Raw genomic sequence first — 25,851 nt, 5'->3', positions numbered from 1 at the left:
TTCCAGCCATGGGTTCTTGTTCTGTCTTTCTCCGGGAGATGGCAGAGCCAGTAGGACCCAGTGTCTTCTCCTCCTGAAGGTACTTAGGCTGTTTTCAATTTGATTTTCATCCTTCATAATCATAACATGAACAGAGTGAGCTCAGTCCTTCACTGTAAGCCATGTTCACTTTTGTGGCTCTTCTCTGCATCATCTAGTAAAGTCTGCTGAATTTCAGACAGGCCCTCCTATAACGGCTTTAGAGCTGGGGTAGGAGTTGGTACTTTCTAGAAGGTAGATGTCCCTCTGAATCGGTTCAGAACAGGTGTTCCAATGGCTGCTCAGCTCCTGGGAGATTGTTTTCTGGGTGAGATTTGAAGCTGAGGTGCTGAAGCACCTTGTAGCTATTAAAGATCCCATTACACTTCTTGCAAGAGCAGGGGAATGAACCCCAGTGTTCTGGACAAATTCCAGTTTACGTAACTGCACTGTCTGCCGAAAGACTGCAGAGGGAATTTAATTGGCTATAAAGTTCACTTCCTGTCCTAAACAAAGTAATGTCATTCAGCTTCTCTACCTGAGGTGGCTGCATTTCAGTTTGGGATGAAGCAATCCTTTATTCTTATAGCTTGTAAAGTGCTTTGGGATCTTTCAAGCCATTAGAGAAATGCACAGTACTGGCTTTTATCTGGGAGTTATGGATAGCTGAAAACTGCAGCTGACTCTCGTACAGGTGGAGCTGTTAGGGTTGGTTGTGCCAGGGTGGTACACTGGGAGTGGATTTCAGCTGGTGGCTGACTCACTGCTCCCTTAATTGACTTGGCTGCTCTGGAGATGGGACAGTTTGGTCTGCTGGCCAATAAAGCAGGATCCGGTGCCAAACATTCTTTAGACCTCTCCCTCTGTGAAACACAAGCTGAGAATACGCAGGATGTCAGATTCAAAGCAGAAGCAAGTTGTCTTAGACTCTTAAACAATAGCAGAGAAGCAGTTGGCTGCCCTTCTGGATGAACTATCAGACTGCTGCAAATGTCAGAGGTGCCTGAGATCTTGAGTGTTGGCCAACTCCTGAATGCAAGTCTGTGAATAGCCCCCCTGTGACACTATGGAATCTGGGAGACATGATATTATAGACTCATAGGGTATGGCTACACTGGCGATTTGCAGCACTGGAAAGCCTCCACCAGCGCTGCAATTAGTAAGTGGCCACACCTGCAAGGCACTTCCAGCGCTGCAACTCCCTGGCTGCAGCGCTGGCCGTACACCCCTCTCGGCATGGGGAATAAGGATTCCAGCGCTGGTGCTGCAGCGCTGGTCATCAAGTGTGGCCACACACCAGCGCTGTGATTGGCCTCCAGGGTATAAGGATGTATCCCAGAATACCTGTTCAGCCACTCTGCTCATCAGGTCAGACTCTACTTCCCTGGCCTCAGGTGACCCGCCCTTTAAATGCCCCGGGAATTTTAAAAATCCCCTTCCTGTTTGCTCAGCCAGGTATGGAATGCAATCAGTGAATCTTTACAGGTGACCATGCCTCCACGTGGCAAACGAGCCCCAGCATGGAGCAATGGCGAGCTGATGGACCTCATCAGTGTTTGGGGGGAGGAATCTGTGCAGGCACAGCTGCGCTCTAGCCGTAAGAATTATGATACCTTTGCCCAGGTATCGAGAGCCATGCTGGAAAGGGGCCATGAGCGTGACGCGCTGCAGTGCAGGGTAAAAGTAAAGGAGCTCCGGAGTGCCTATTGCAAAGCACGTGAGGGGAACCGCAGATCAGGCAGTGCCCCCACGACCTGCCGGTTTTACAAGGAGCTGGATGCGATTTATGGGGGTGACCCCTCTGTAAATCCAAGGACCACGATGGACAGTTCAGAGCCGGTAGAGGAGGGGGAGGCAGACAGTGAGGCTACTGGGTGGGGGAAGACACCCCGGAGGAGGCATGCAGTCAGGAGCTCTTCTCAAGCCAGGAGGAAGCTAGCCAGTCGCAGCCCCTGGAACTTGGTGCAGAAGAATCACAGGAGCAGGTCCCAGGTAAGCAGCTTTTATTGCAATGCAAAGGTTTTGGGAGAGGAGGGGGGATGGTATGGCTGGATGCCTGCATGCCTAGACATGGAATATCCCATTGATGTGGTCTATCACGTCGCAGTAATCTGCCTCTGTAATCTCTTCAAAAGTTTCTGCAAGAGCATAGGCAATTCGCGTGACCAAGTTTAAAGGGAGAGCCATTGTGGTCCCTGTCCCATTCAGGCTAACGCGTCCACGCCACTGTTCCAGGAGGGGAGGGGGAACCATGCTTGCACAGAGGCAAGCTGCATATGGGCCAGGGCGGAATCCGCATTGTTGTAGGAGACCCTCCCTTGCTTCTTTGGTAACCCGCAGAAGGGAGATATCTTCAAGTATTAACTCCTGTGGGAAATGGAGGGAGTGTTTCAGTGCTGGTTTCCCCAACTGCATAGCGCGGCAGGCAGGAACCCCAGGAACCCCAGGGTTAACAAAGCCCCAAAACAGGCAGCCTAGCCATGAAGCAAGAAGCACCCTGCTCGAGCAGACCGCGGAAGGAAACCCCAGGGTTAATTCCTGAGGGACATGGCACTGCTGCGTTTAACAAAGCCCCAAAACAAGCAGCCTAGCCATGAAGCAGGAAGCACCCTGCTCGAGCAGACCACGGAAGGAAACCCCAGGGTTAATTCCTGAGGGACATGGCACTGCTGCGTTTAACAAAGCCCCAAAACAAGCAGCCTAGCCATGAAGCAGGAAGCACCCTGCTCGAGCAGACCGCGGAAGGAAACCCCAGGGTTAATTCCTGAGGGACATGGCACTGCTGCGTTTAACAAAGCCCCAAAACAAGCAGCCTAGCCATGAAGCAGGAAGCACCCTGCTCGAGCAGACCGCGGAAGGAAACCCCAGGGTTAATTACCATTACCATTTCTGGGAGGCTGTGAATTCTCTAGCAGTTGCTGAAATGTGTGAGGAATGCTTGTGAGACTTTAAAATAACTTCAGATTATACACAATGGAAGCTCTCTTAAAATGTATCATTTGCTGTATTTTTACAGTGACCTTGAGTAGTCCTGGCCCGGTCTTATCAGTGACTGAAAGAAAGCTTCAAAACCTGAGGAGGAAACCTAACAAAAGCAAAGAAGAATTGGTGAAGGCAGTTATGAACCAGTGTGCAACAGAGAATAAAAATGCGCAGGAATGGAGAGAAAAGATGCATCACTGGAGGCAAACAGAAAGCAGGAGAAAGGCGTTGACGCTGAAGAAAACCACGAGGCAGCTTATAAACCTCATTGCGCGCCAAACAGACTGTATGCAGTCAATGGTAGCAATGCAGGCAGAGCACTACCGTGCCAAACCCCCACCCTCCCAAACCTCTTTCCCCTATGCACCAATGTCAGCTCCAAGTCCCGTCCCCAGCATCCAGGTTCTTACCTACACCATCAACAGCTGCCCCCGACACCTGTACGGTCACCTATGAGCCCAGAGAACTACGACCCTTACCCTCTGCACTCAACCCCCATCACCATGCAACAGTACAATCCTGAGGTGCACAGCACTCCTGGCAGTACATATGCAAAACTATGAATGTACAGTTCAACAACCAACCCCCCTGCCCGTGTACTTCCTTTTTTTTAAATAAATGATTTCTTTGATTATGAATCAGTTTTTATTATTGCATAAAGTGAAAGATAACAAACCCCAATGAAAACACAGGTAACAAACATCAAGGAAAACACAGGCACTTAAAAGCACTGTAACCAGTGCACGTCACTCCTGGTCAAGGCAAAAAAACATTACTGTTGGCTTTCAGCCTCAAATTTCTCCCTCAAGGCATCCCTAATCCTTGTTGCCCTGTGGTGGGCGTCTCTAGTAGCCCTGCTGTCTGGCTGTGCAAATTCAGCCTCCAGGACTTGCACCTCGTTGGTCCATGCCTGGCTGAATGTTTCACCCTTCCCTTCACAAATATTATGGAGGGTACAGCACGCGGATATAACCGCAGGGATGCTGCTTTCCCCCAAGTCTAGCTTCCCATAAAGCGCCCGCCAGCGCCCCTTTAAACGGCCAAAAGCACACTCCACAGTCATTCGGCATCGGCTCAGCCTGTAGTTGAAACGGTCCTGGCTCCTGTTCAGCTTCCCTGTATATGGTTTCATGAGCCAAGGCATTAATGGGTAAGCGGGGTCCCCAAGGATCACAATGGGCATTTCAACGTCCCTTACTGTGATCTTTCGGTCTGGGAAAAATGTACCTTCCTGCATCTTCCTGAACAGGCCACTGTTCCGAAAGATGCGTGCATCATGCACTTTTCCAGGCCAGCCTGTGTAAATATCAATGAAACGCCCATGGTGATCCACAAGCGCCTGGAGAACCATAGAGAAATACCCCTTGCGATTAATGTACTCGTAGGCTAGGTGGGGTGGTGCCAGAATAGGAATATGCGTCCCATCTATTGCCCCTCCACAGTTAGGGAAACCCATTTCTGAAAAGCCATCCACAATGTCCTGCACGTTCCCCACAGTCACGGTTCTCCTTAGCAGGATGCGATTAATGGCCCTGCAAACTTGCATCAACACGATTCCAACGGTCGACTTTCCCACCTCAAACTGGTTCCTGACCGACCGGTAGCTGTCTGGAGTTGCCAGCTTCCAGATTGCAATAGCCACCCGCTTTTCCACCGTCAGGGCAGCTCTCAATCTTGTGTCCTTGTGCCGCAGGGTGGGGGCGAGCTCAGCACACAGTCCCATGAAAGTGGCTTTTCTCATACGAAAGTTCTGCAGCCACTGCTCGTCATCCCAGACTTCCATGACAATGTGATCCCACCACTCACTGCTTGTCTCACGAGCCCAAAAGCGGCGTTCCACGGTGCTGAGCATTTCCGTTACCGCCACAAGCAATTTCATGTCACCCGCTTTAGGCAAATCCATATCATCATTGGACTCCTCACTGTCACTTTGGAGCTGAAGGAGGAATAGCTCAACTGCCAAACGTGATGTGCTGGCGACAGTCAGCAGCAAATTCCTCAGCAGCTCAGGCTCCATTTCACAGCGTGCTGAACTCACAATGGCAAGAAACGTGGACGGCGAAACTGTGACTGCTGGGAAGTGAAGCGATGCACCACGGGGCGTTGGAACAGGAAGCGGAATGACCCACACACTTCCTTCCCCTTCCCACAATACTCAGCGCCAAAACGGCGCCAAAACGGGATGAGGTGCTCTGTGGGATAGCTGCCCACAATGCACCTCTCAGTACAGCGCTGGAAATGCTGCCAATGTGGCCACACTGCAGCGCTGGTAGCTGTCAGTGTGGCCACACTGCAGCGCTGGCCCTGCACAGCTGGATGACCAGCGCTGCAAACTACCAGCGCTGCAAACCGTAAGTGTAGCCATACCCATAGACTTTAAGGTCAGATGGGACCATTATGATCATCTAGTCTGACCTCCTGCACAATGCAGGCCATATTGTTGATACCAGTATTATAAAATTGCAAGGAATCTGACCAAATATGCCATCTAAGGTATCTGTGAAAATGTTATGATTTGCCTAGTATGATTATCTTGTTTATAAGTTTGTATCACCTTTGTATTGTGAGTTATTGATATGTATGGTATATCTGTATTTCAACACTCGTGCTGTGGTTCTGGGTGACACCCCCAGACAGCTTGGCATCATCACTGCCTTACCTGCTTTTGATGGCCCATCAAGGGACATCGGCTATACATTGAACCCATTGAAAAAAGCCAGGAACTACACCTGATGAGTCAGCAAGACATGTAGGGGCATGTCTGTGAACAGAACTCTAAGGCTTTTCCATGTCATGTGCTGTGAAGCTTGTGTTTGGGACATAGGAACCTAAGAATGGCCAAACCAGGTCAGATCAAAGGTCCATCTAGCCCAGTATCCTGTCTTCCGACAGTGGCAATGCCAGGTGCCCCAGAAGACAAAGGAAGTACAAGGCACATGGCAAAAGGTATAAAATACAGCTGCCTCTTCTCCATTTTGTCTTCATTCCTGCTTCTTATATCTTGACTTTAGTAAAGCTTTTGATACTGTCTTGCATGACCTTCTCATAAACAAACTAGGGAAATGCAACCTAGATGAAGCTACTGTAAGGTGGGTGCAAAACTGGTTGGAAAACTGTTCCCAGAGGGTAGCTATCAGTGGTTCACAGTTACGCTGGAAGGGCATAACGAGTGAGGTCCCGCAGGGATCAGGTCTGGGTCTGGTTCTGTTCAATATCTTCATCAATGATTTAGATAATGGTGGAGAGAGTACACTTATAAAGTGTGCGGACGATACCAAACTGGGAGGGGCTGCAAGTACTTTGGAGGATAGGATTAAAATTCAAAATAATCTAGACAAACTGGAGAAATGGTCTGTAGTGAATAGAATGAAATTCAATAAGGACAAATGCAAAGTACTCCATTTAGGAAGGTACAATCAGTTGCACACATACAGAATGGGAAATGTCTGCCTAGGAAGAAGTACTGCGGAAAGGGATCTGGGGGTCACAGTGGACCACAAGATAAATATGAGTCAACAGTGTAAGGCTGTTGCAAAAAAGCGAACATCATTCTGGGATGTATTAGCAGGAGTGTTGTAACTAAGAGTATGTCTACACTACGAAATTAGGTTGATTTTATAGAAGTCAATTTTTTAGAAATCGATTTTATACAGTCAATTGTATGTGTCCCCACTAAGCGCATTAAGTCGGCAGAGTGCATCCACAGTACCGAGGCTAGTGTCAACTTTAGGAGCGTTGCACTGTGGGTAGCTATCCCACAGTGCCTGCAGTCTCTGACGCCCATTGGAATTCTGGGTTGAGCTCCCAATGCTTGATGGGGCAAAAACATTGTCGCAGGTGGTTCTGGGTACATGTCGTCAGGCCTCCCTTTCTCCCTCCCTCCGTGAAAGCAACAGCAAACAATCGTTTCTCGCCTTTTTTCCTGGGTTACCCATGCAGACGACATACCACGGCAAGCATGGAGCCCGCTCAGCTCATTGTCACCGTACATCTCCTGGGTGCTGCTGGCAGATGCAGTACTGCAGTGCTACACAGCAGCATCTCCTTGCCTTGCCTTGTCGGTGGAGATGGTGCAATACGTTGGTTAACCGTCGTTGTCTCGTGAGTGCTCCTGGCCGACCTTGGTGAGGTCTGTCGGGGGCGCCTGGGCAGACATGGGTACTCCTGGCCAACCTTGGTGAGGTTGGTCAGGGGTGCCTGGACATAAATGGGAGTGACTCCAGGTCATTCTCTTCTTTAAGTTTCGTCTAATGGAGATTCAGTCCTGCCTGGAATATCATGTGAGCTGGAGGCTTCTGCCTCAGGCTGCTCTCCCAGCTGGCAGCACCGCGCGATTGCACCTACCCCAGCCTACCCCTTGCTCCTATGACTCATGAAGCCTGGACAGTAGTAAGGAACAGTTCAACTATAGGCTGAGCAAGTGCAGAATGGTGGTAGAATGTGCCTTTGGATGTTTAAAAGCTCTTTGGTGCTGTTTGCTGACTAGGCTGTTTGTGATTAGAAGAGCACAGCAAGCCACGCTGTGCATCACAGAGGCTCTGAAAACCAGTTTCATGACTGGCCAGGCTTCGGTGTGACAGTTGTGTGTGTTTCTCCTTGTTGCAAACCCGCCCCCTTTGTTGATTTTAATTCTCTGTAAGCCAACCCTGTAAGCCATGTCATCAGTCGCCCCTCCCTCCGTGAGAGCAATAGCAGAAAATCGTTTCGCACCTTTTTTCCATGCAGACACCATACCATGGCAAGCATGGAGCCCGCTCAGATCACCGCGGCAGTTATGAGCACCGTAAACACCACGCGCATTATCCTGCAGTATATGCAGCACCAGAAACTTCAAAAGCAGGTGAGGAGGCAACGGCAGCACGGTGATGAGAGTGATGAGAACATGGACACAGAGTTCTCTCAAAGCACAGGCCCTGGCAATTTGGACATCATGGTGGTAATGATGCAGGTTCATGCAGTGGAACGCCGATTCTGGGCCGGGGAAACAAGCACAGACTGGTGGGACTGCATAGTGTTGCAGGTCTGGGATGATTCCCGGTGGCTGTGAAACTTTCACATGCAGAAGGGCACTTTCATGGAACTTTGTGACTTGCTTTCCCCCACCCTGAAGTGCCAGAATACCAAGATGAGAGCAGCCCTCACAGTTGAGAAGCGAGTGGCGATAGCCCTCTGGAAGCTTGCAACGCCAGACAGCTACTGGTCAGTCGGGAATCAGTTGGGAGTGGGCAAATCTATTGCGGGGGCTGCTGTGATGCAAGTAGCCAACGTGATCACTGAGCTGCTGCTATCAAGGGTAGTGACTCTGGGAAATGTGCAGGTCATAGTTGATGGCTTGGCTGCAATGGGATTCCCTAACTGTGGTGGGGTGATAGACAGAACGCATATCTTTATCTTAGGACCGGACCACCAAGGTAGCCAGTACATAAACCGAAAGGGGTACTTTTCAATGGTGCTGCAAGCACTGGTGGATCACAAGAGATATTTCATCAACATCAATGTGGGATGGCCGGGAAAGGTACATGACACTCGCATCTTTAGGAACTCTGGTCTGTGTGAACGGCTGCAGCAAGGGATTTACTTTCCAGACCCGAAAATAACCACTGGGGATGTTGAAATGCCTATAGTTATCCTTGGGGGCCTAGCCTACCCCTTAATGCCATGGCTCATGAAGCTGTACACAGGAACCCTGGACAGTAGTCAGGAGCTGTTCAACTATAGGCTGAGCAAGTGCAGAATGGTGGTAGAATGTGCATTTGGACATCTAAAAGCACGCTGGTGCAGTTTACTGACCTGGTTAGACCTCAGCGAAACCAATATTCCCATCATTATTACTGCTTCCCGTGTGCTCCACAATATCTGTGAGAGTAAGAGGGAGATGTTTATGGAAGGGTGGGAGGTTGAGGCAAATCGCCTGGCCACTGATTACGTGCATACAGACACCAGGGTGGTTAGAAGAGCACAGCAGGGCACGGTGCGCATCAGAGAAGCTTTGAAAACCAGTTTCATCACTGGCCAGGGTATGGTGTGAAAGTTCTGTTTGTTTCTCCTTGATGAAAACCCGGCCCCTTGGTTCACTCTACTTCCCTGTAAGCCAACCGCCCTCCCTTCCTTTGATCTCCGCTTGCAGAGGCAATAAAGTCATTGTTGTTTCAAATTCATGGATTCTTTATTAATTCGTCACACAAATGGGGGGATAACTGCCAAGGTAGCCCAGTAGGGGTGGGGGAGGAGGGAAGCACTGGTGGTGGCGGAGGAGGTAAGGACAAGGCCACACTGCACTTCAAAACTTATTGAATGCCAGCTTTCTGTTGCTTGGGGATCCCTCTGTGGTGGAGTGGTTGGGTGTCTGGAGGCCCCCCACCGTGTTCTTGGGCGTCTGGGTGAGGAGGCTATGGAACTTGGGGAGGAGGGTGGTTGGGTACACAGGGGCTGCAGCTGCAGTCTGTGCTCCTGCTGCCTTTCCTGCACCTCAACAATACACCGGAGAATATCAGTTTGATCCTCCAGTAGCCTAAGCATTGCTTCCTGCATCCTCTCATCATGCTTATGCAACCGATCATCTTGATCCCACCATCTCTCCTCTTGCTTCCGCCACCTCTCCTCACGTTCATTTTGTGCTTTCCTGCACTCTGACAGTGTCTGCCTCCAGGCATTCTGCTGGGCTCTTTCAGCGTGGGAGGACTGCATGAGCTCAGAGAACATTTCATCGTGAGTGCGTTTTTTTCACCTTCTAATCTTCGCTAGCCTCTGTACGGAAATGATACGGGGAGCGTTGAAACATTTGCAGCTGTGGGAGGAAAAAAAGGGAGAGTAGTATTTAAAAAGACACATTTTAGAGAACAATGGGTAGACTCTTTCATGGTGAACCAAACTGTTAACATTACATAGCATGTGTGCTTTCTTTACAAGGTCGCATTTTGCCTCTTATATTGAGGGCCTGCCGGTTTGATGTGAGAGATCACACACGCAGGGCCGGCAGGCAACAGAATTCGACTTGCAGGCAGACATGGTAAGCCACAGTCTTCTGGCTTCTTTAACCTTCATAACATGTGGGGATGGTTTCAAACAGCAGCGCCCTCATTTCCCATACCAAGCACCCATTGGGTTGGCCATTTAAAAGGAGGGGCTGTGGTTTTCAGTTTAACGTGCAGCACAAACCCAACTAACCCCCCCCACCCCACGCACACACCCAATTCTCTGGGATGATCGCTTCACCCCTCCCCTCACCGCGTGGTTAACAGCAGGGATGATTTCTGTTCAGCCACAGGCAAACAGCCCAGCAGGAACGGCCACTTCTGAATGTCCCCTTAATAAAATTTCCCTATTTCAATCAGGTGACCCTGGGAGTACATCCAGGAGAGCTTCACTGAGATGTCCCTGGAGGATTTCCGCTCCATCTCCATACACGTTAATAGACTTTTCCAGTAGCTTTACTGGCTGCCAATGCATCCCAAGTCTTCAGGGCAAATTAATCATTAAACACGCTTGCTTTTAAACCAGGTATTATATTTACAAAGGTACACTCACCAGAGATCCCTTCTCCGCTCTTCAAGGTCCGGGAGGCCACCTTGGGTGGGTTAGGAGGGTACTAGATCAAGGGTGAAAACAGTTCCTGGCTGTCGGGGAAAACGGTTTCTCCGCTTGCTTGCTGTGCACTATCTTCAACCTCCTCCTCCTCATCATCTTCCTTGTCCCCAAAATCTGCATCCCTGTTGCATGAGAATCCATTGACGGAGTCCATGCACAGGGGTGGGGTAGTTGTAGGGGCGCCCCCTAGAATGGCATGCAGCTCATCATAGAAGTGGCATGTCTGGGGCTCTGACCCGGAGTGGCTGTTCGCCTCTCTGGTTCTTTGGTAGGCTTGCCTGAGCTCCTTAAGTTTCACGTGACACTGCTGCGGGTCCCTGTTATAGCCTCTGTCCTTCATGCCCTTGGAGATTTTTTCAAATATTCCGGCATTTCGTCTTTTGGAATGGAGTTCTGATAGCACAGATTCCTCTCCCCATATAGCGATCCGATCCAGTACCTCCCATTCGGTCCATGCCGGAGCTCTTTTGCGATTCTGGGACTCCATGGTCACCTGTGCTGATGAACTCTGCATGGTCACCTGTGTTGATCAGCTCGCCACGCTGGCCAAACAGGAAATGAAATTCAAAAGTTTGCGGGGCTTTTCCTGTCTACCTGGCCAGTGCATCTGAGTTGAGAGTGCTGTCCAGAGCTGTCACAATGGAGCACTCTGGGATAGCTCCTGGAGGCTAATACCGTCAAATTGCATCCACACTACCCCAAATTCGACCCAGCAGGGTTGATTTTGGCGCTAATCCCCTCATTGGGGAGGAGTACAGAAATTGATTTTAAGAGCCCTTTAAGTCGACAAAAATGGCTTCATCGTGTGGACGGGTGCAGGGTTAAATTGATCTAACGCTGCTAAATTCAACTTAAACTCGTAGTGTAGACCAGGGCTAAGACATGAGAAAAGTATCGGGGGTAGCTGTGTTAGTCTGTATCCACAAAAACAACAAGGAGTCCGGTAGCACCTTAAAGACTAACAGATTTATTTGGGCATAAGCTTTCGTGGGTAAAAAACCTCATGAAGAAGTGAGGTTTTTTACTCATGAAAGCTTATGCCCAAATAAATCTGTTAGTCTTTAAGGTGCCACCGGACTCCTTGTTGTTTTTAAGACATGAGAAGTAATTCTCCTGCTCTACTCCATGCTGATTAGGCCTCAACTGGAGTATTGTGTCCAGTTCTGGGTGCCACATTTCAGGAAAGATATGGACAAATTGGAGAAAGTCCAGAGAAGAGTAACAAAAATTATTAAAGGTCTAGAAGATTGAAAAAATTGGGTTTGTTTAGTCTGGAAAAGAGAAAACTGAGAGGGGACATGATAACAGTTTTCAAGTACGTAAAAGGCTGTTAAAAGGAGGAGGGAGAAAAATTGTTCCTAACCTCTGAGGATAGGACAAGAAGCAATGGGCTTAAATTGCAGCAAGGGAGGTCTAAACCTTAGACATTAGAAAAAGCTTCCTAACTGTCAGGGTGGTTAAGCACTGGAATAAATTGCCTAGGGAGGTTGTGGAATGTCCATCATTAGAGATTTTTAAGAGCAGGTTAGATAAACACTTGTCAGGGATGGTCTAGATAATACTTAGTCCTGCCATGAGTGCAGGGGACTGGACTAGATGATGTCTCGAGGTCCATTCCAGTTCTATGATTCTATGATTCTTACCTCTGGAGTAACTTTTCTATAAATGAAGCTCTGAAAAAAGGACTGAATGACCCATCCAAGCTGTGGATGTGTTCCAGAGGGACTTTCAAGCCAGCAAACTCACCAATACAGCTAAGAACCTGATATATAGACTTTGAAGTCTCTGTATGTATTTAATTGCTTTACCATTTAATAACTCTCTTCTTGTTCTTTCTTTTTTCTTTATAATAAACCTTTAGTTTTAGACACTAAAGGACTGGCTGGCAGCGTGGTATTTTGGGTAAGATCCAACCTAATATTGACCTGGCAATGTGCCTGGCCCTTAGGGGTTCAGAAGAACATGTCATATAGTGAGCAGAGTTTTTAAACAACTTCTCACTGTATTGGACCTAGATGCTGACTGGGAGCCAGAGAACTGGAATGCAATAAGGGGGCTATGTGATTTCTTTTTTTAGCTTCTTGATAACCAGTGTGGGGGATCAGGAGCAGTTTGTGACTGGGGGTGAGTCTAACTTCAGTAGAAGCAGCAAGGAATCCTGTGGCACCTTATAGACTAACAGACGTTTTGCAGCATGAGCTTTCGTGGGTGAATACCCACTTCTTCAGATGCAAGAAGAAGTGGGTATTCACCCACGAAAGCTCATGCTGCAAAACGTCTGTTAGTCTATAAGGTGCCACAGGATTCCTTGCTGCTTCTACAGAACCAGACTAACACGGCTACCCCTCTGATACTCTAACTTCAGTGTTAACCACCAGTTTTGGGAGAATCTGCTCTCCTTTTGCATCCTACCCTGACCTTGACATTTTTAGTGAGGGCTACCCCAGGCACACCCCAAGTTTTATTGATGGAACTACAACCCCCAGCATGCAGACTCCACTCCTGCATTGCTGAGTGTTGTCCCTCCAGTTTCACTCCTGCAGTGACCCCCATCGTTCTCCTCTACTACACTCCCAGATGTGCTCAGACTGAAACCCTCTCCCTCACACAGCTCTCACTCCAGCTAAAACCCACTCCTACCCCTGCCTCCAGCAGATCTTACACTCGGAATGAGTCTCTTCTATACAGTATTGCAGGGGTGGCCAAACATACAGACCTTCTGAATGACAATCTTTAGATGTTTGTATAGCCGTCTTCCAAGACACTCCTCTCTTCCATCCCTGGCAGGACTGACTGTTTTTCTTGCACATGACACTTATTGTACAGCTGCCCATCCCATCTCACATCTGGGGCTCATTAAATGGAGCCAAAATTGCTGCATCCATCCTGGATCTCCTATTCCACCAGTCTCTTTGGGCTCCCTGATATTCATGGCAGAACTGGCTTAACAGGCCCCCTCTGGGAAGGGAACCCAGAACTGGTTTCCCTGGTGATATCCCATAGGACCTCTGGTTTCCCTCTTTCCAGCTGGTCTGTGTGGCTCAGATTTTGCAGAGTCCCCTTCAGCCTGCTGGCCTCCCTCCGTCTCGGTCTGTGGTGAATCCCTCAGATTTGTTTTTCTTGCTGCTCTCCTTCCAGACCAGTGAACCTGTCCTGACATGGGGTGACTTAACTGCCATCCCACAAGGAGGCATAAGGGTGTCAGATTCTTTGAGAGGCTACCCCTGTGCCATTCCCTTACCTGAGACACAGTAGGTCCTATGCAGCAGGGGAGTTCGTCCCACCCTGCCAACTAAGTTGCAGCTGCGCCTATTCCCTACTCGTCTCTGGCATGAGACACAAGTCTCATGCTTTGACCTCTATAGACATGTCTTCACTGCAGACTTAACTCAAGTGATAGGCACCTGGGTCTGAATGTCCAGCTTAGCCTAGCTCAGGTATGAGCAGCCACCCTGTAAAGCCATGCCAGAATTAGTGTCCTCACTGGTCCCCTCCTCATGTGTTGCTAGGACTTCCAAGGCTAAGTCCCAGGGTTCTGTGTGCTGCATTAAGCTGAGCTGCTCTGATTCCTGGAGTGAATTGTAGGAGAGTTTGTCTGTCCTCCCAGTTCTCCTCCATGTGCCCAGAAGGTCTATCAGCACATGAGTGGCTCCGCCTGCATCCTCCCTGTAGAGAGGGTGGGTCACCAGCCTGAATGAAAGCCTCATTTGGGCATTAGACCCAGATGAGCCAGCTAGCCTGGGTTGAAAGCACCACCAAATTTATGCCCAAGGTTTATGTGTGCAGACTGGAGAGGGGTTCAGGGCAATGCTCAAGTAAGAGCCCAGGTTAACTGCAGTGAAGACAGACTCTGAATGGCTGCTCAGCTTCTAATTGTCAAAGAAGTATGTGTTCAGTAGGTACAGCAAGGGAGGTGTTTGTTTGTAGGTCTGCTCTGTGTGGTGACTGTAGTTCACCTGCCCCACAGCTTGCTTTACAAAGGACATTAGAATCACTACCAAGAGTTCATTTAGTGAGTTGCCAAGTGCACAGGACTAACCATGTGTCCCATAGGACATCCAGTTCATGGGACTGCAGTGTGTGCTGCCTTCCTGCAGCCAGTTTATTGCAAGGCCAGTTTATTGCAGTTTAAAAGGATCCTCATGAAAAGTAGGTTCTTGGGGCCATTGGCAGGACAGTAGGGTTGGCTGGGCATTAGCCTATCCGGATATCTTTGGTGGCCAGAGGCCAAAAGTGATTTGGTCATCACCATCTCCTGCCATATCACAGAATCACAGTGTTTAGCATTTCCCAGCCATGCTAATGGGTGCCCCAGGTCAGCCTCGAACAGCAGGGGATGCTGTGCTTTGGGACTGAGGTGCAGTAGCAGAGCTGAGGTAAGACCAGGACAGCAATGAGTCAGAAGAGGATTGTAGAGTTGTGGGAAACAAAATGAGCTATACCTGCAAATAGAATCATGCTGGAATAACTGCATCTACATTAGGGCTTTTGCCAATATAGAAACACTATTAAAAAATTTAAAAAAAAAATCACACCTGACACTACTGTACCAGGAAAAGTTCTAATGTAGACCTGGCCTGGGCTAAACTTTAAACTGAGCTTTAGCGGCTCAATATTTTGAGCTGGAGGAGCGCCCCCATCTGCAGGGGCGGCTCTAGGCATTTTGCCGCCCCAAGCACGGCAGGCAGGCTGCCTTCGGCGGCTTGCCTGTGCTGGGGCCTGGAGCCCCCCCTGCCCATCTGCTCCCCTTCCCCTTGGAAAGTGCCAGGACAAGAGCCACAGGCAGGGAGGGAGGGGCCATGGACTGTACCAGGGCAGGTCAATAGAAGGCATTCCCTGGGGGCAGGAGGTGGGTAAAGGGCCAGACAAACTTTTATGGAGCTATGGCAGAGTCCTGCTTATGTAGACAATCAGCCATTGGGCTCTTTCCCTCCCCCTGCTTTTGCAGCACAGTTCCCCAAAACCAGGCTGTTTCTTCCCCAAGCAATGCAAGAAGCCCTTTCCCTCCCCTAGGCTCCTCTGTCCTTGCAGCTCCATCTGGCTTATGCTGACATGGGGCTGAGGGAGTTTGGGACATGGCCCTGCTAGTAATTGCTGATTAATAGGAGCTCAGGAAAGTCCTTTGTTGTGGCAATAAAAGATGAGTGAAAAGCCCAACATTTCCAGATGCTTCATTTGTTTGTGTTTCACACAGGCTGCAGCCTGGCTTAGAGTGAACTCCCAGCACAGGATTTACTTTCCCCACACCTCTCCATGGGCAGCTTTTGCCATCAACCTGCATCCTTTTTCTTTCAGAATTATTGTCCCTGTCTCGCTGCTGCCCTGCACCCTGTGTTAGGTACCGTACACCAGCACCCAGTGAAAGGCGAAACCACTTTCTGATTAGGCAGCATTTTACAGTTAATGTTAGTTTCACACACACGCTGCACTGGTGTACCTAACGCAAGGTGCAGAGCAGCAGTGGATTAACCCCCCAGGGTCTCGAGATAGACATAGCTGTGTTGAAATGCCCTGTTGTGACTCAAAGTGCCTAGCATTTCTGGGTTTGTTTCTTGGCCCTGGAGAAGCAAGCTCTCTTCTATCCCTGCACACGCAACCAATTCAGGGTGAAGAGCTTAATATGGCTGGTTTAGAATCATAGGGTTAGACAGGACCACAACGTCTGTTAGTCTATAAGGTGCCACAGGATTCTTTGCTGCTTCTACAGAACCAGACTAACATGGCTACCCCTCTGATACAGGACCACAAGGGTCATCTAGTCCAACCCCTGGCCAAAATGCAGGATTTGTTGTGTCTAAAAAGCCATCCAAGACCGATGGGTATCTATTCTTAGTTAGGAATATAGCGGGCATGGTTTACACGTCCACACTGCATGACTTGCAAACCCTGCTTGAGTCCTACGAGGGTGGAATGTCTCTAGCAAAGTCTGACTAATGGAGTGTTCCTTCTGGATGCCTCATACCTTGAGTTAGGCCTGTTCTGAGAGGGGTAGAATGTACCTGCCAACGTAGTTCTTAAAGTATTTATTTTTGGTTAATCGCTGCTCTACAAGCTTCAACCTGTCTTGTTGCAGGATCCCATTTCCTTCTGAGTAAGGTCCCTTTTTCTAGCACAGAAACAAGATTGTAAATTCACCAGCCCTTGCAGTAGGACTAAGTGATATCACTGTGATGTTGCGAAGTAACACCCCGTGGTGTGGAATTGGTGCAGTAAAGCATGTTTAGAACATGCAAAGCAAATAACTTCTGGGTTTTGTAAACTTCTAATGTAGGCAGTCTTGACACCAGGAGAGGAGCTGGGTGTTATAGTGAGAACAGTTCCACCCAAACTTGTCTCCTGCCCAAATGGAGCAAACTGGCAAGGCCAGCTGAATGTAACTGACTAATTTAGGGCTTGCCTGACCTATTAAGACATGCAAGATCCTGACTGTCCCAAACCTGAAAATGAGAGGTATGCATTCAGGATATTAACAGTTGCAAAGAAACCTATTCCTGTGCTCCACCTTGTAAGAGAAATCCCTTCCAGTTATCCTCTGGCTACAAATCAAGCAGTAAGTTCTGAGGTGCAGGGCTTGTATAGGCACAAAATTCCTACCGGTGTTGGTGGGAACTGCATACATTGATCTATGGCAATATACACCCATGTCAGGGTTCCTCCCCCAATCTGAACTCTGAGGTACAGATGTGGGGATCTGCATGAAAGACCCCCTGAGCTTATATTCCACCAGCTTAGGTTCAAAACTTCCCCAAGGCACAAAATCCTTTCCTTGTCCTTGGGCGGTATTGCTGCCTCTACCAAATGATTTGCACAAAATTCCAGAAAGGGTCATTTGGAGTCCCTATCTCCCAAAAATATTCCCCCAAGCCCCTTCACCCCCTTTCCCGGGGAGGCTTGAGAATAATATACCAACCAATTGGTTAGCAATGTGAGCACAGACCAAAGCCTTTGTCTTTAGGACACTGAAAATCAATCAGGTTCTGAAAAGAAGAACTTTATTTATAAAGAAAAAGTAAAAGAATCACACCGGCAAAATCAGGATGGAAGGTAACTTTAAAGGGTAAATAAAAAGATTTAAAACACAGAGGATTTCCCTCTGGTTCAGCGTCACAGTTACAAAACAGGAATGAAACTACCTCTTTAGCATAGGGAAAATTCACAAGCTAAAACAAAAGATAACCTAACGCATTTCCTTGCCTTACTTACAATGTCTGTAATTCTTAAATGGATTATTCCAGGTATATTTTCAGGAGATATTTTCCCTGCTTGGTTTCTTTCGCTGTCCGGAGAGGGAACAACAAAGAGAGCCACAAACAAAGCCTCTCCCTCCCCGGCAGATTCGAAAGTATCTTCTTTCCTCAGTGGTCCTTCTGGTCAGGTGCCAACTAGGTTATTTGGGCTTCTTAACCCCTTACAGGTAAAGCGATTCAGTACAGCTGCCCAGGAGAGATTTTATGCTACCCTTATCTCTATGTTTATGACAACCCACAAGAGCTGCCAGATTCCATACAGATATACAGTGACTGCACATCGCCAGGATGTCTCAAGATCATCCCCTCTGAGATAAGCATGGGGTCCAAAGTCCTTTTCTCACCAGGAAACAGAAGAAAAACACATTAGTCCCCAGTACTCTGCTGTCATCTGGCCATTTGGCTTGAACACCACCTCTGAGAAGGGAGCAGGGTCTAGTGGTTAGAGCAGGGGGGATGGGAGTCAGAAGTCCTGGGTTCTATCCTTTGCTCTGAGAAGGGAGAGGTGGGACATGGCTAGGGAAAGATGGACAGCATTCCCTGATGCCAGACTTTGAGGGGGCATGGATGAATTTTACATTCTCCAATTTACATACATATTTTTTGTCTGAACAATAGACTTTGTTATTAAACTGCTAAAAAAACCCCACCACCTGAAACAACAAAGAACCCAACATAACAAAGCAAAGAAAGTCATTCTCCAGAGAGAGTTAGGGGCCCTTTTGCAGCCCCTTCCTCTGCAGCAGAGCCAGCACTGCGGTGAACATTTTTAACTCTTCATCTCTTGATTACTAAAGCTACATAAAATGTGTCTCAGACCAGGTGCTCAGGATGAGACCGCTAGACCCAGAGGTCAGCTCTAGAGACAGGCTGGGGTCAGAGGGCCATTCTTTTGAAGTAGCTGGAATTGCTGTACCTGCTTGTGTCAGCCATGAATTTGGTCCATGGTCTCTTTGAGAGGCACAATTCTTGTGTGACTCTTTCAGGCATCATAAGAAGAATTGCATCTAATTCTCTGTTGACCATTTTGGTGCTATCATAAAACGGTGAACCCACAATGGACTATAAAACATAGTTTCTGCTCCTTTTGGAAATCCAAGATATGAGGCATCAAGGAACTTCTTAAATCCTTCCTTTTCCTAGTTGTGTCCCTATTTTCTAACTTTCTCATAATTTCTTAGTCCCTCCATGTCTGTAGCTACCTCCTACTTTTCCTCAAAGGCTTCTTCTGTTGCTTTGCTGCAGAGCATTCAATGACCTCCTTCAGTTTCACTTGGTGCCAGATTTCCAGGTTCAGAAATGGTCTTGCACTAAGGATACCTTCTGTGACTTTTCTTCCATCACCATCACCAAACCTCCTCCACCATGAATTGCATTTCTGAAATGTTAATGCTCTCTAATCTATAATGTGTGTGCCGGCTCGGTAGATCATAAGTACTGCGAAACCAGTGGCTGGGCATTAGGATTTTTGAAGATTATGGGAAAATCCCAGATCTCAGGGTGGGATTAGTGTGGGGATGTTTTATTGTCGCAGCCTGAGAGTATGAGGCTGTTTCTTCATTAACGAGGGGTTCTTCCCCAATTGTGTCCTTTCCTCTTCTAGACTGGCAAGTGGCTACTCTGGTGTTAATCCTGACGGCAGCCATTATCACCTTGCTGTCGTTCCTTGCCTCCCTGGTCTCCTTCTGCCTAGGCACTCCCAGGCGGTACTACAGAGTTGTTGCTGTTCTTCTCTTGGTTGCAGGTACCTATAAGTCACTGCTCTAGAAAGAGAATACAAATTTGGCTACTTTAAAGGATAAAGTGTCTCCTGACTTGCGTCTCCTGCAACTCTATTGAAATCCAAGGGCAGGGTAGGATTTTGCCGTCAGACTGCTCCAAAAACTGGAGCCTACAGACTAAATAAAATCTGCAGAATTGTGAAATGTGACTCAAACCTGCTTCATCTTTAATATAGAGGTGCAGCCCTCTGGCTCAAGATGGGAACCCTGGATCTCTTGGGGCCTGTAGCCTTTCTGGGCTGCAACTCTGCATTAAAGATCGGTGGCATTATTCTGCCCCATTTATGCACCTTAGGTGCAGCCCTTAGCCTCCTTCTCACCAATAGGGGTCTCACCAGAGTGTGTTCACACTTTATCCAGCTGCCAACAGCTAGCCATAGCATGTCCCCATATGATGCAAAGAACAGCTGTGGTTTCAATTTCTTACAATGCACTCCTGTTAACTAGCAGGCTCTCCAGAAACTGCAGTGTGGTTGTGATAAGCTGTAGTGCAGGGACCTGTGGCCCGCAAGGTTATTTTCTGCAGCCCGCGAGCTCCTCGCGGCCCCCCCACCCTTCCCCAGCATTTACGTAGAGCGGCTCTGGCCCGGTGTGCATCGGAGTGGCACTGCCCTGCCCCCGGTGTGCGCTGGGCCAGAGCCCGCCCTCCGAGCCCCTCCTGCAGTCGAACCCCCTGCCCTGAGCCCCTTGCAGCACCCTGCACCCCGACCCCCTGCCCTGATCCCCCTGCCGCACCCTGACCCCTGCCATACCCTGCACCCTGACCCCCTGCCCTGAGCTCCCTGCTGCACCCTGCACCCCTCCTGCACCCCAATCCCCTTCCCTGAGCCACCTGCCACACCCCGCACCCCTCCTGCACCCCAACCCACTGCCCTGAGCACCCTGCCACACCCCTCCTGCACCCCGATCCCCTGCCCTGACCCCCTGCCACACCCCTCACCCCTCCTGCACCCCACACACCAACCCACTGCCCTGAGCCACCTGCTGCACCCCTCCTGCACCCTGATCCCCTGCCCTGACCCCCTGCCGCACCCCTCATCCCTCCTGCACCTCACACCCCAACTCCTTGCCCTGAGGCCCTGCCACACCCCACACCCCTCCTGCACCCCCTGGGGGCAGGGAGGGGGTGGAGTTGCGGTGGAGATTTTGGGGAAGGGGTTGGAATGGGGGCAGAGAAGGGGTGGGAAGAAGCAGGGCAGGGGCTGAGCCTCATGGAAGGGGTGGAGTGGGGGCGGGGCCGAGGGCGGCGGGGCCGAGGTGTCACTAATGCGGCCCTCGGGCCAATGTACTAGTCCTCATGTGGCCCTTGTGGTCATTTGAGTTTGAGACCCCTGCTGTAGTGTGTTGGGTTTCACTGAAGAATACTGGAGTGCCATTTTGTTAGGGATATGGCCACAAGATTCATGTCTACATTAGGCAAAATAAATCTGACATGGACTGAACAGCACAATGTTACTGTTTAAGCAGTGGCCGGTTTAGTTTAAGCCCCAGTTTTCATTGGGCATGAATAAAAATGATCTCTTTTTTTCTAAAATGTTCCATGGAAACTGAGATTTAAATCCCTGTAGTACTGTGAACCCGATCACAGCAGCAGGGTTGTGCTTATGCTGTAAACTGATTAGGAAAGGACTATAATGCAAAGCTGGCCTGTTCAGGTTCACCCCTTCCAGTGACTGATGTGCAAAAAGAAAACATCAGAGAGCAAATTAGAATTTTAAAATCCTTTGTATTTTAATTCATTTAAGGTAGACGTCCATTATGAACTCCTTCCTTCGTCTTAAGGCTCCTTTTTAAAGGGTTTTGAATACTACAGACACTGCCTTGACCTGCTTTAATGGCACAGTATTACTATGTTTAGCCCACCTGTTCTCTTTCTCCAAAATCTGGCTGGGAACGTGCATAAAATAACATTTAGAACCAACCCCTCCTCGTTCTGGTGTTGCATGGCCAATAACCCAACCAAGACTTTCCAATACCAAAAAATGCCCTGAGCTACACTCTCATCTAAATAGAGATGGTCTTAACTCTACATGGCACACCTCTGCTCTAGACCTTGCAAGTGCCTTAATATGGTACTAATGTTAAATTTCATCCCAAATGGAAAGTGAGGTGAGGGAAAACTGCTTGAAAAACAATCCGGCACTATTTGTGGCTTTACTGAGTGAGACATGGAAAAGTGCTGGTGGAGGGTTCCAGCATCAAGGCTCTGAGATAAAGGGCTTGAGGCAGAAGTGCTGTGATGCTGGGCTGTCACGAGAAGGGCACTCTTGTGAGGGAGATGACACATGAGCTAGAGCAAGTAGTGATAGCTGCTGAGCTTGGAGGACACTTACGCTGCTGGCATCCTACCAGGCTGATGGCACTGTGGTGAAGAAGTTCACAGCATTGGTACTGTTGACATTGGGCCAGGCACACCTGAGGGAAAGAGGGTGATTGTACTTTGCCCAAGAGACAAGCTGGATGGGAAGGAGGTTGGGAGAACTGTGTGACCAAGACCAATAAAGCCACTAACAGCTGCTGCATGAACTTGCTGCATTACTTCTTTCCTCTTCTAGACTTTAACCAGATGTCTTTTCCCCATTTCCAGTGGTTCTGCAAGTGTGTGCCTTGATTCTCTATCCAATCAAATTCATTGACAGCAGCATGCTGAAGAGCTACCACGAGTTCAACTGGGGATACGGCCTGGGCTGGGGATCCGCTATCTTCATGCTGGGTGCAGCCATCCTGTACTGCCTGCGCACGGACGTTTACGAGGACGCCTACTACTAGGGTTGGGCAGAGTTGCTGGCCAGCCACAGCAGATCACTGGACTACCATTAGATTGACTGGACCAGAGCATGAGGGGCAGGGAAGGGAGGAGGGCTGTTGGGTCCACTGGGGTTTTTAGAGCACCTATTCTAAGACACCGAAACAAAAGTTTTGCAAGAAATCAACAAGCCTTAATGAAAGATGTGGTTGTGAAGATCTGGAACTGGACACTCATTAAGGTGGTAGGGGGAATGTGGAGAGAGAAATGGGTTGTAGCTCATCAAAATAACCAGCTGTTCTCTCAGTCATCTCATGGTTTTTTCCTTTCCTTTTTTATACAGGACAGTTTTCTCTGAATTGTAGAGAGTGACTTGTATTAGTTAAGGGGTGAAGCCTGCTTTTATTTTGATACAATTTTGACACATGATGCTGTAAGAAATAATTCAGAGTTTGGGTTTTGTAAAGACTTGTCTATTCCATGTGACTTTGGAGTGACCACTAGCTCCTGGAGAAGCCACGCTCTCTTTTAGATAAGTGTGCAGAGTTTGACTGCTGCATCTCGCCTTTCGGTGGCTGCACAGTACAGAATGTCTTCTGATGCAGAGAAGAATAAATTAGAGAAAGAACCTGCATATACATTTCTTTCAGTCTTTAGTGGCTCAGGTGACCTAGCCACTGGAGCATATGAAGAGAGGTCAGAGCTGTAAAGGTCTGGGATATAAATAGGCAGGCACTGCAGTTTAAGCCCTGTGGAGCTAACGTGCACAGCAGATGCAGCAGAGGGAGTGCTGCAAAGCAAACACATTCCTGAAATAGCATGAGGCTTTCTATGCCTGAATTCTTTCCAGCCTATGTCAATAATACAAATGCTTTCCCTCCTCCCTCCCGCCCCTCCCCCCCCCAAAAGGCAAGAGGGAGGAAAAACTTAGGATCTGGCTTAATGGCAACATGTACTGCCAAAAAATACTGTAAGCAATAATTGTCTTACTATTGGGTGAATGGGTTTTTATTAGGATATATGTTGTCATAGATTCACAAACCTAGGTTGAGTTGTCAAGGTGCCCACACCAACTACAACCGAGATAGGTATCCAGCTTAGCTTTTGCAGGATTACAACTTGCACAGTAGATCATGTTTATAAATGACTGTATTTCATAGATTTGTATTGACAACTTAGTTGGAATGTTTCTTCTGAAATGTGTTTGGTTCACATGCAGGCCATATCTCAGAAAATCTTCCTATGGCTTAGAACAACCACTTTTTCATTTGGCCTCTGAAATAGGTTCGTGCAAGGTACTGGTGTACTAATAGCCAACTAGATACCCAATTACCTGGTGTACTCCTGGGGGGATTCTGCTGGACTGTGTGCCCACAGAAAATGCCTCCCCCACACCCTGAATTCCTGCAGAAAACAGCAGGGAAACTGCGCAAGGGGTAAGGGACGTCCATGTGTGCAGTTTTTTTGGGGGGGGGGTTGCCCCCCCAACAGAGGCAAGGCACAGGAGGCAGACGGGATTACGTGCCACTGCCCTCTCATTCAGCAAGCGCAAACCTGCCCAGCTGAAGGAGGCTACGTCTGGGCTCCCCGACTCTGCAGATGAACGGTGCCTCCTGGGTCCTAGTGCTAGTTATGCTCCTCTTCTGTGTTCTGGGAGCCTTCCTGTTTTCTGTTCAACGAGTGCCCGTGGTGGGGCTAGGTAAGGGGGAGGTGCGGGGAAATGAGGGAAGGGGAGACAGTATGGAAGGAAGGGGGTTGAACATGGCGGGGGAGGGGAATGTGGAAGTGAAGGGATGGGGATGGAGAAGAAAGGGGGATAGGGGAATCATGGGGGGAAAGTGGGAGTCCAGCATGCAGTATCATAGAATCTCAGGGTTGGAAGGGACCTCAGGAGGTCATCTAGTCCAACCCCCTGCTCAAAGCAGGACCAATCCCCAGACAGTTTTTACCCCAGATCCCTAAATGGCCCCCTCAAGGATTGAGCTCACAACCCTGGGTTTAGCAGGCCAACACTCAAACCACTGAGCTATCCCTGCCCCCACAAGCCTCTTTCCTGAGCCGACTGCTGCACCCTGCACCCAACCCCCTGCCCTGAACCCCCTGCCGCTCCCCTGTTAAGCAAGCCCATTGATCCCTCACCCTGACAATTCTTACCCCCCTACACCTGGACCCTTCTGAGGAGCCCCCCGGACCCTCACCCCACTGAGCCCCAACCAGCTGAACCTGGACCCTCACCCCATCAAGCCCCACTCCCCCAGAACCTGGACTTCCCCATTTATCCCCCCACACCCAGACCCCCCCACCAAGCCCATCTCCCCACACCCAGACCCCCTTGCTGAGTGCCAACCACCTTCACCTGGATCTCCTGCAGAGTCCCATTGCCCCTGCACCTGGAACCTCCCCAGCAAGCCTCTGTGCATTCAGATCTCCCACTGAGCCACCTGCATCCAGAGTGCCCCATACAGAAACCTCTCACCCCACACTTGGATCCCCCCACACTAAGCCCCTCCATGACTGGATCCTGCTGGGCTGGACCTGCTCGCCCACATCAGGTGCGCTTGGCACAGAGGGGCAGGAGCCCAGGGTGTTTCTGGGACAGGCCCAGCCCTTGCATTGTGTCAGGGTCAGGTTCAGCCTCATTGCCGAGTCCCTATACCAGGGGAAGTGGGGACTTCAGGGGGATCTCTCATCTCAATGCAGCCAGTGGCTTGTATTCCCCACTGCCATGCTGGAGCCAAATTCATAGGCACCGACTTCTGCTCGCGCCGGAGGATGCTCGACCTCCCTTGGCCCCTTAAGTGAATTAAAATACAAAGGATTTTAAAATTCTAATTTGCTCTCTGATATTTTCGTTTTGCACATCAGTCACTGGAAGGGGTGAACCTGAACAGGCCAGCTTTGTATTATAGTCCTTTCCTAATCAGTTTACAGCATAAGCACAACCCTGCTGCTGTGTTCGGGTTCACAGTACTACAGGGATTTAAATCTCAGTTTCCATGGAACATTTTAGAAAAAGAGATCATTTTTATTCATGCACAGTGAAAACTGGGGTTTAAACTAAACTGCCACTCCCCCCTGCCACTGCTCAAACAGTAACATTGTGCTGTTCAGTCCATGTCAGATTTATTTTACCTAATGTAGACAAGATTCATGAATCTTGTGGCCATATCCCTAACAAAATGGCACTCCAGTATTCTTCAGTGAAACCCAACACACTACAGTAAGGGTCTCAAACTCAAATGACCACGAGGGCCACATGAGGACTAGTACATTGGCCCGAGGGCAGCATTACTGACACCTCCCCCCGTTTGCCTCCGCCCTGCCTCTGCTCCACCCACATTCCAACCCCTTCCCCAAAGTCCCATCCCAACTCTGCCCCCTCCCTGCCCCTATTCTGACTCCTTCGCCAAATCCCCGCCCTGGCCCCACCTCTTCCCTGCCTCCTTCCCTGAGCACGCCAGGTTCCCGCTAATCCCCCTCCCTCCTGGAC

At 49.2% G+C, this 25,851-nt stretch overlaps 1 protein-coding gene across 1 annotated transcript in view; it reads left to right on the top strand.

Moving 5' to 3' along the window:
- The window catches only part of LOC123377552 (transmembrane protein 47-like), a 29,408-nt gene extending 5,559 nt beyond the window's left edge, over positions 1-23,849 (top strand). The window contains exons 3-4 of the mRNA XM_045030598.1: positions 19,438-19,578; positions 22,203-23,849. Coding sequence (XP_044886533.1) covers positions 19,438-19,578; positions 22,203-22,384 — 323 coding nt within the window. The 3' untranslated portion in view covers positions 22,385-23,849. The remainder of the gene's footprint in view (positions 1-19,437; positions 19,579-22,202) is intronic.
- The last annotated feature ends 2,002 nt before the right edge of the window (positions 23,850-25,851 follow it).

This window comes from Mauremys mutica, chromosome 9 (assembly GCF_020497125.1).
Source record: "Mauremys mutica isolate MM-2020 ecotype Southern chromosome 9, ASM2049712v1, whole genome shotgun sequence".
Lineage (NCBI taxonomy): Eukaryota > Metazoa > Chordata > Testudines > Geoemydidae > Mauremys > Mauremys mutica.
This window is presented reverse-complemented; position numbering and strand designations above follow the sequence as displayed.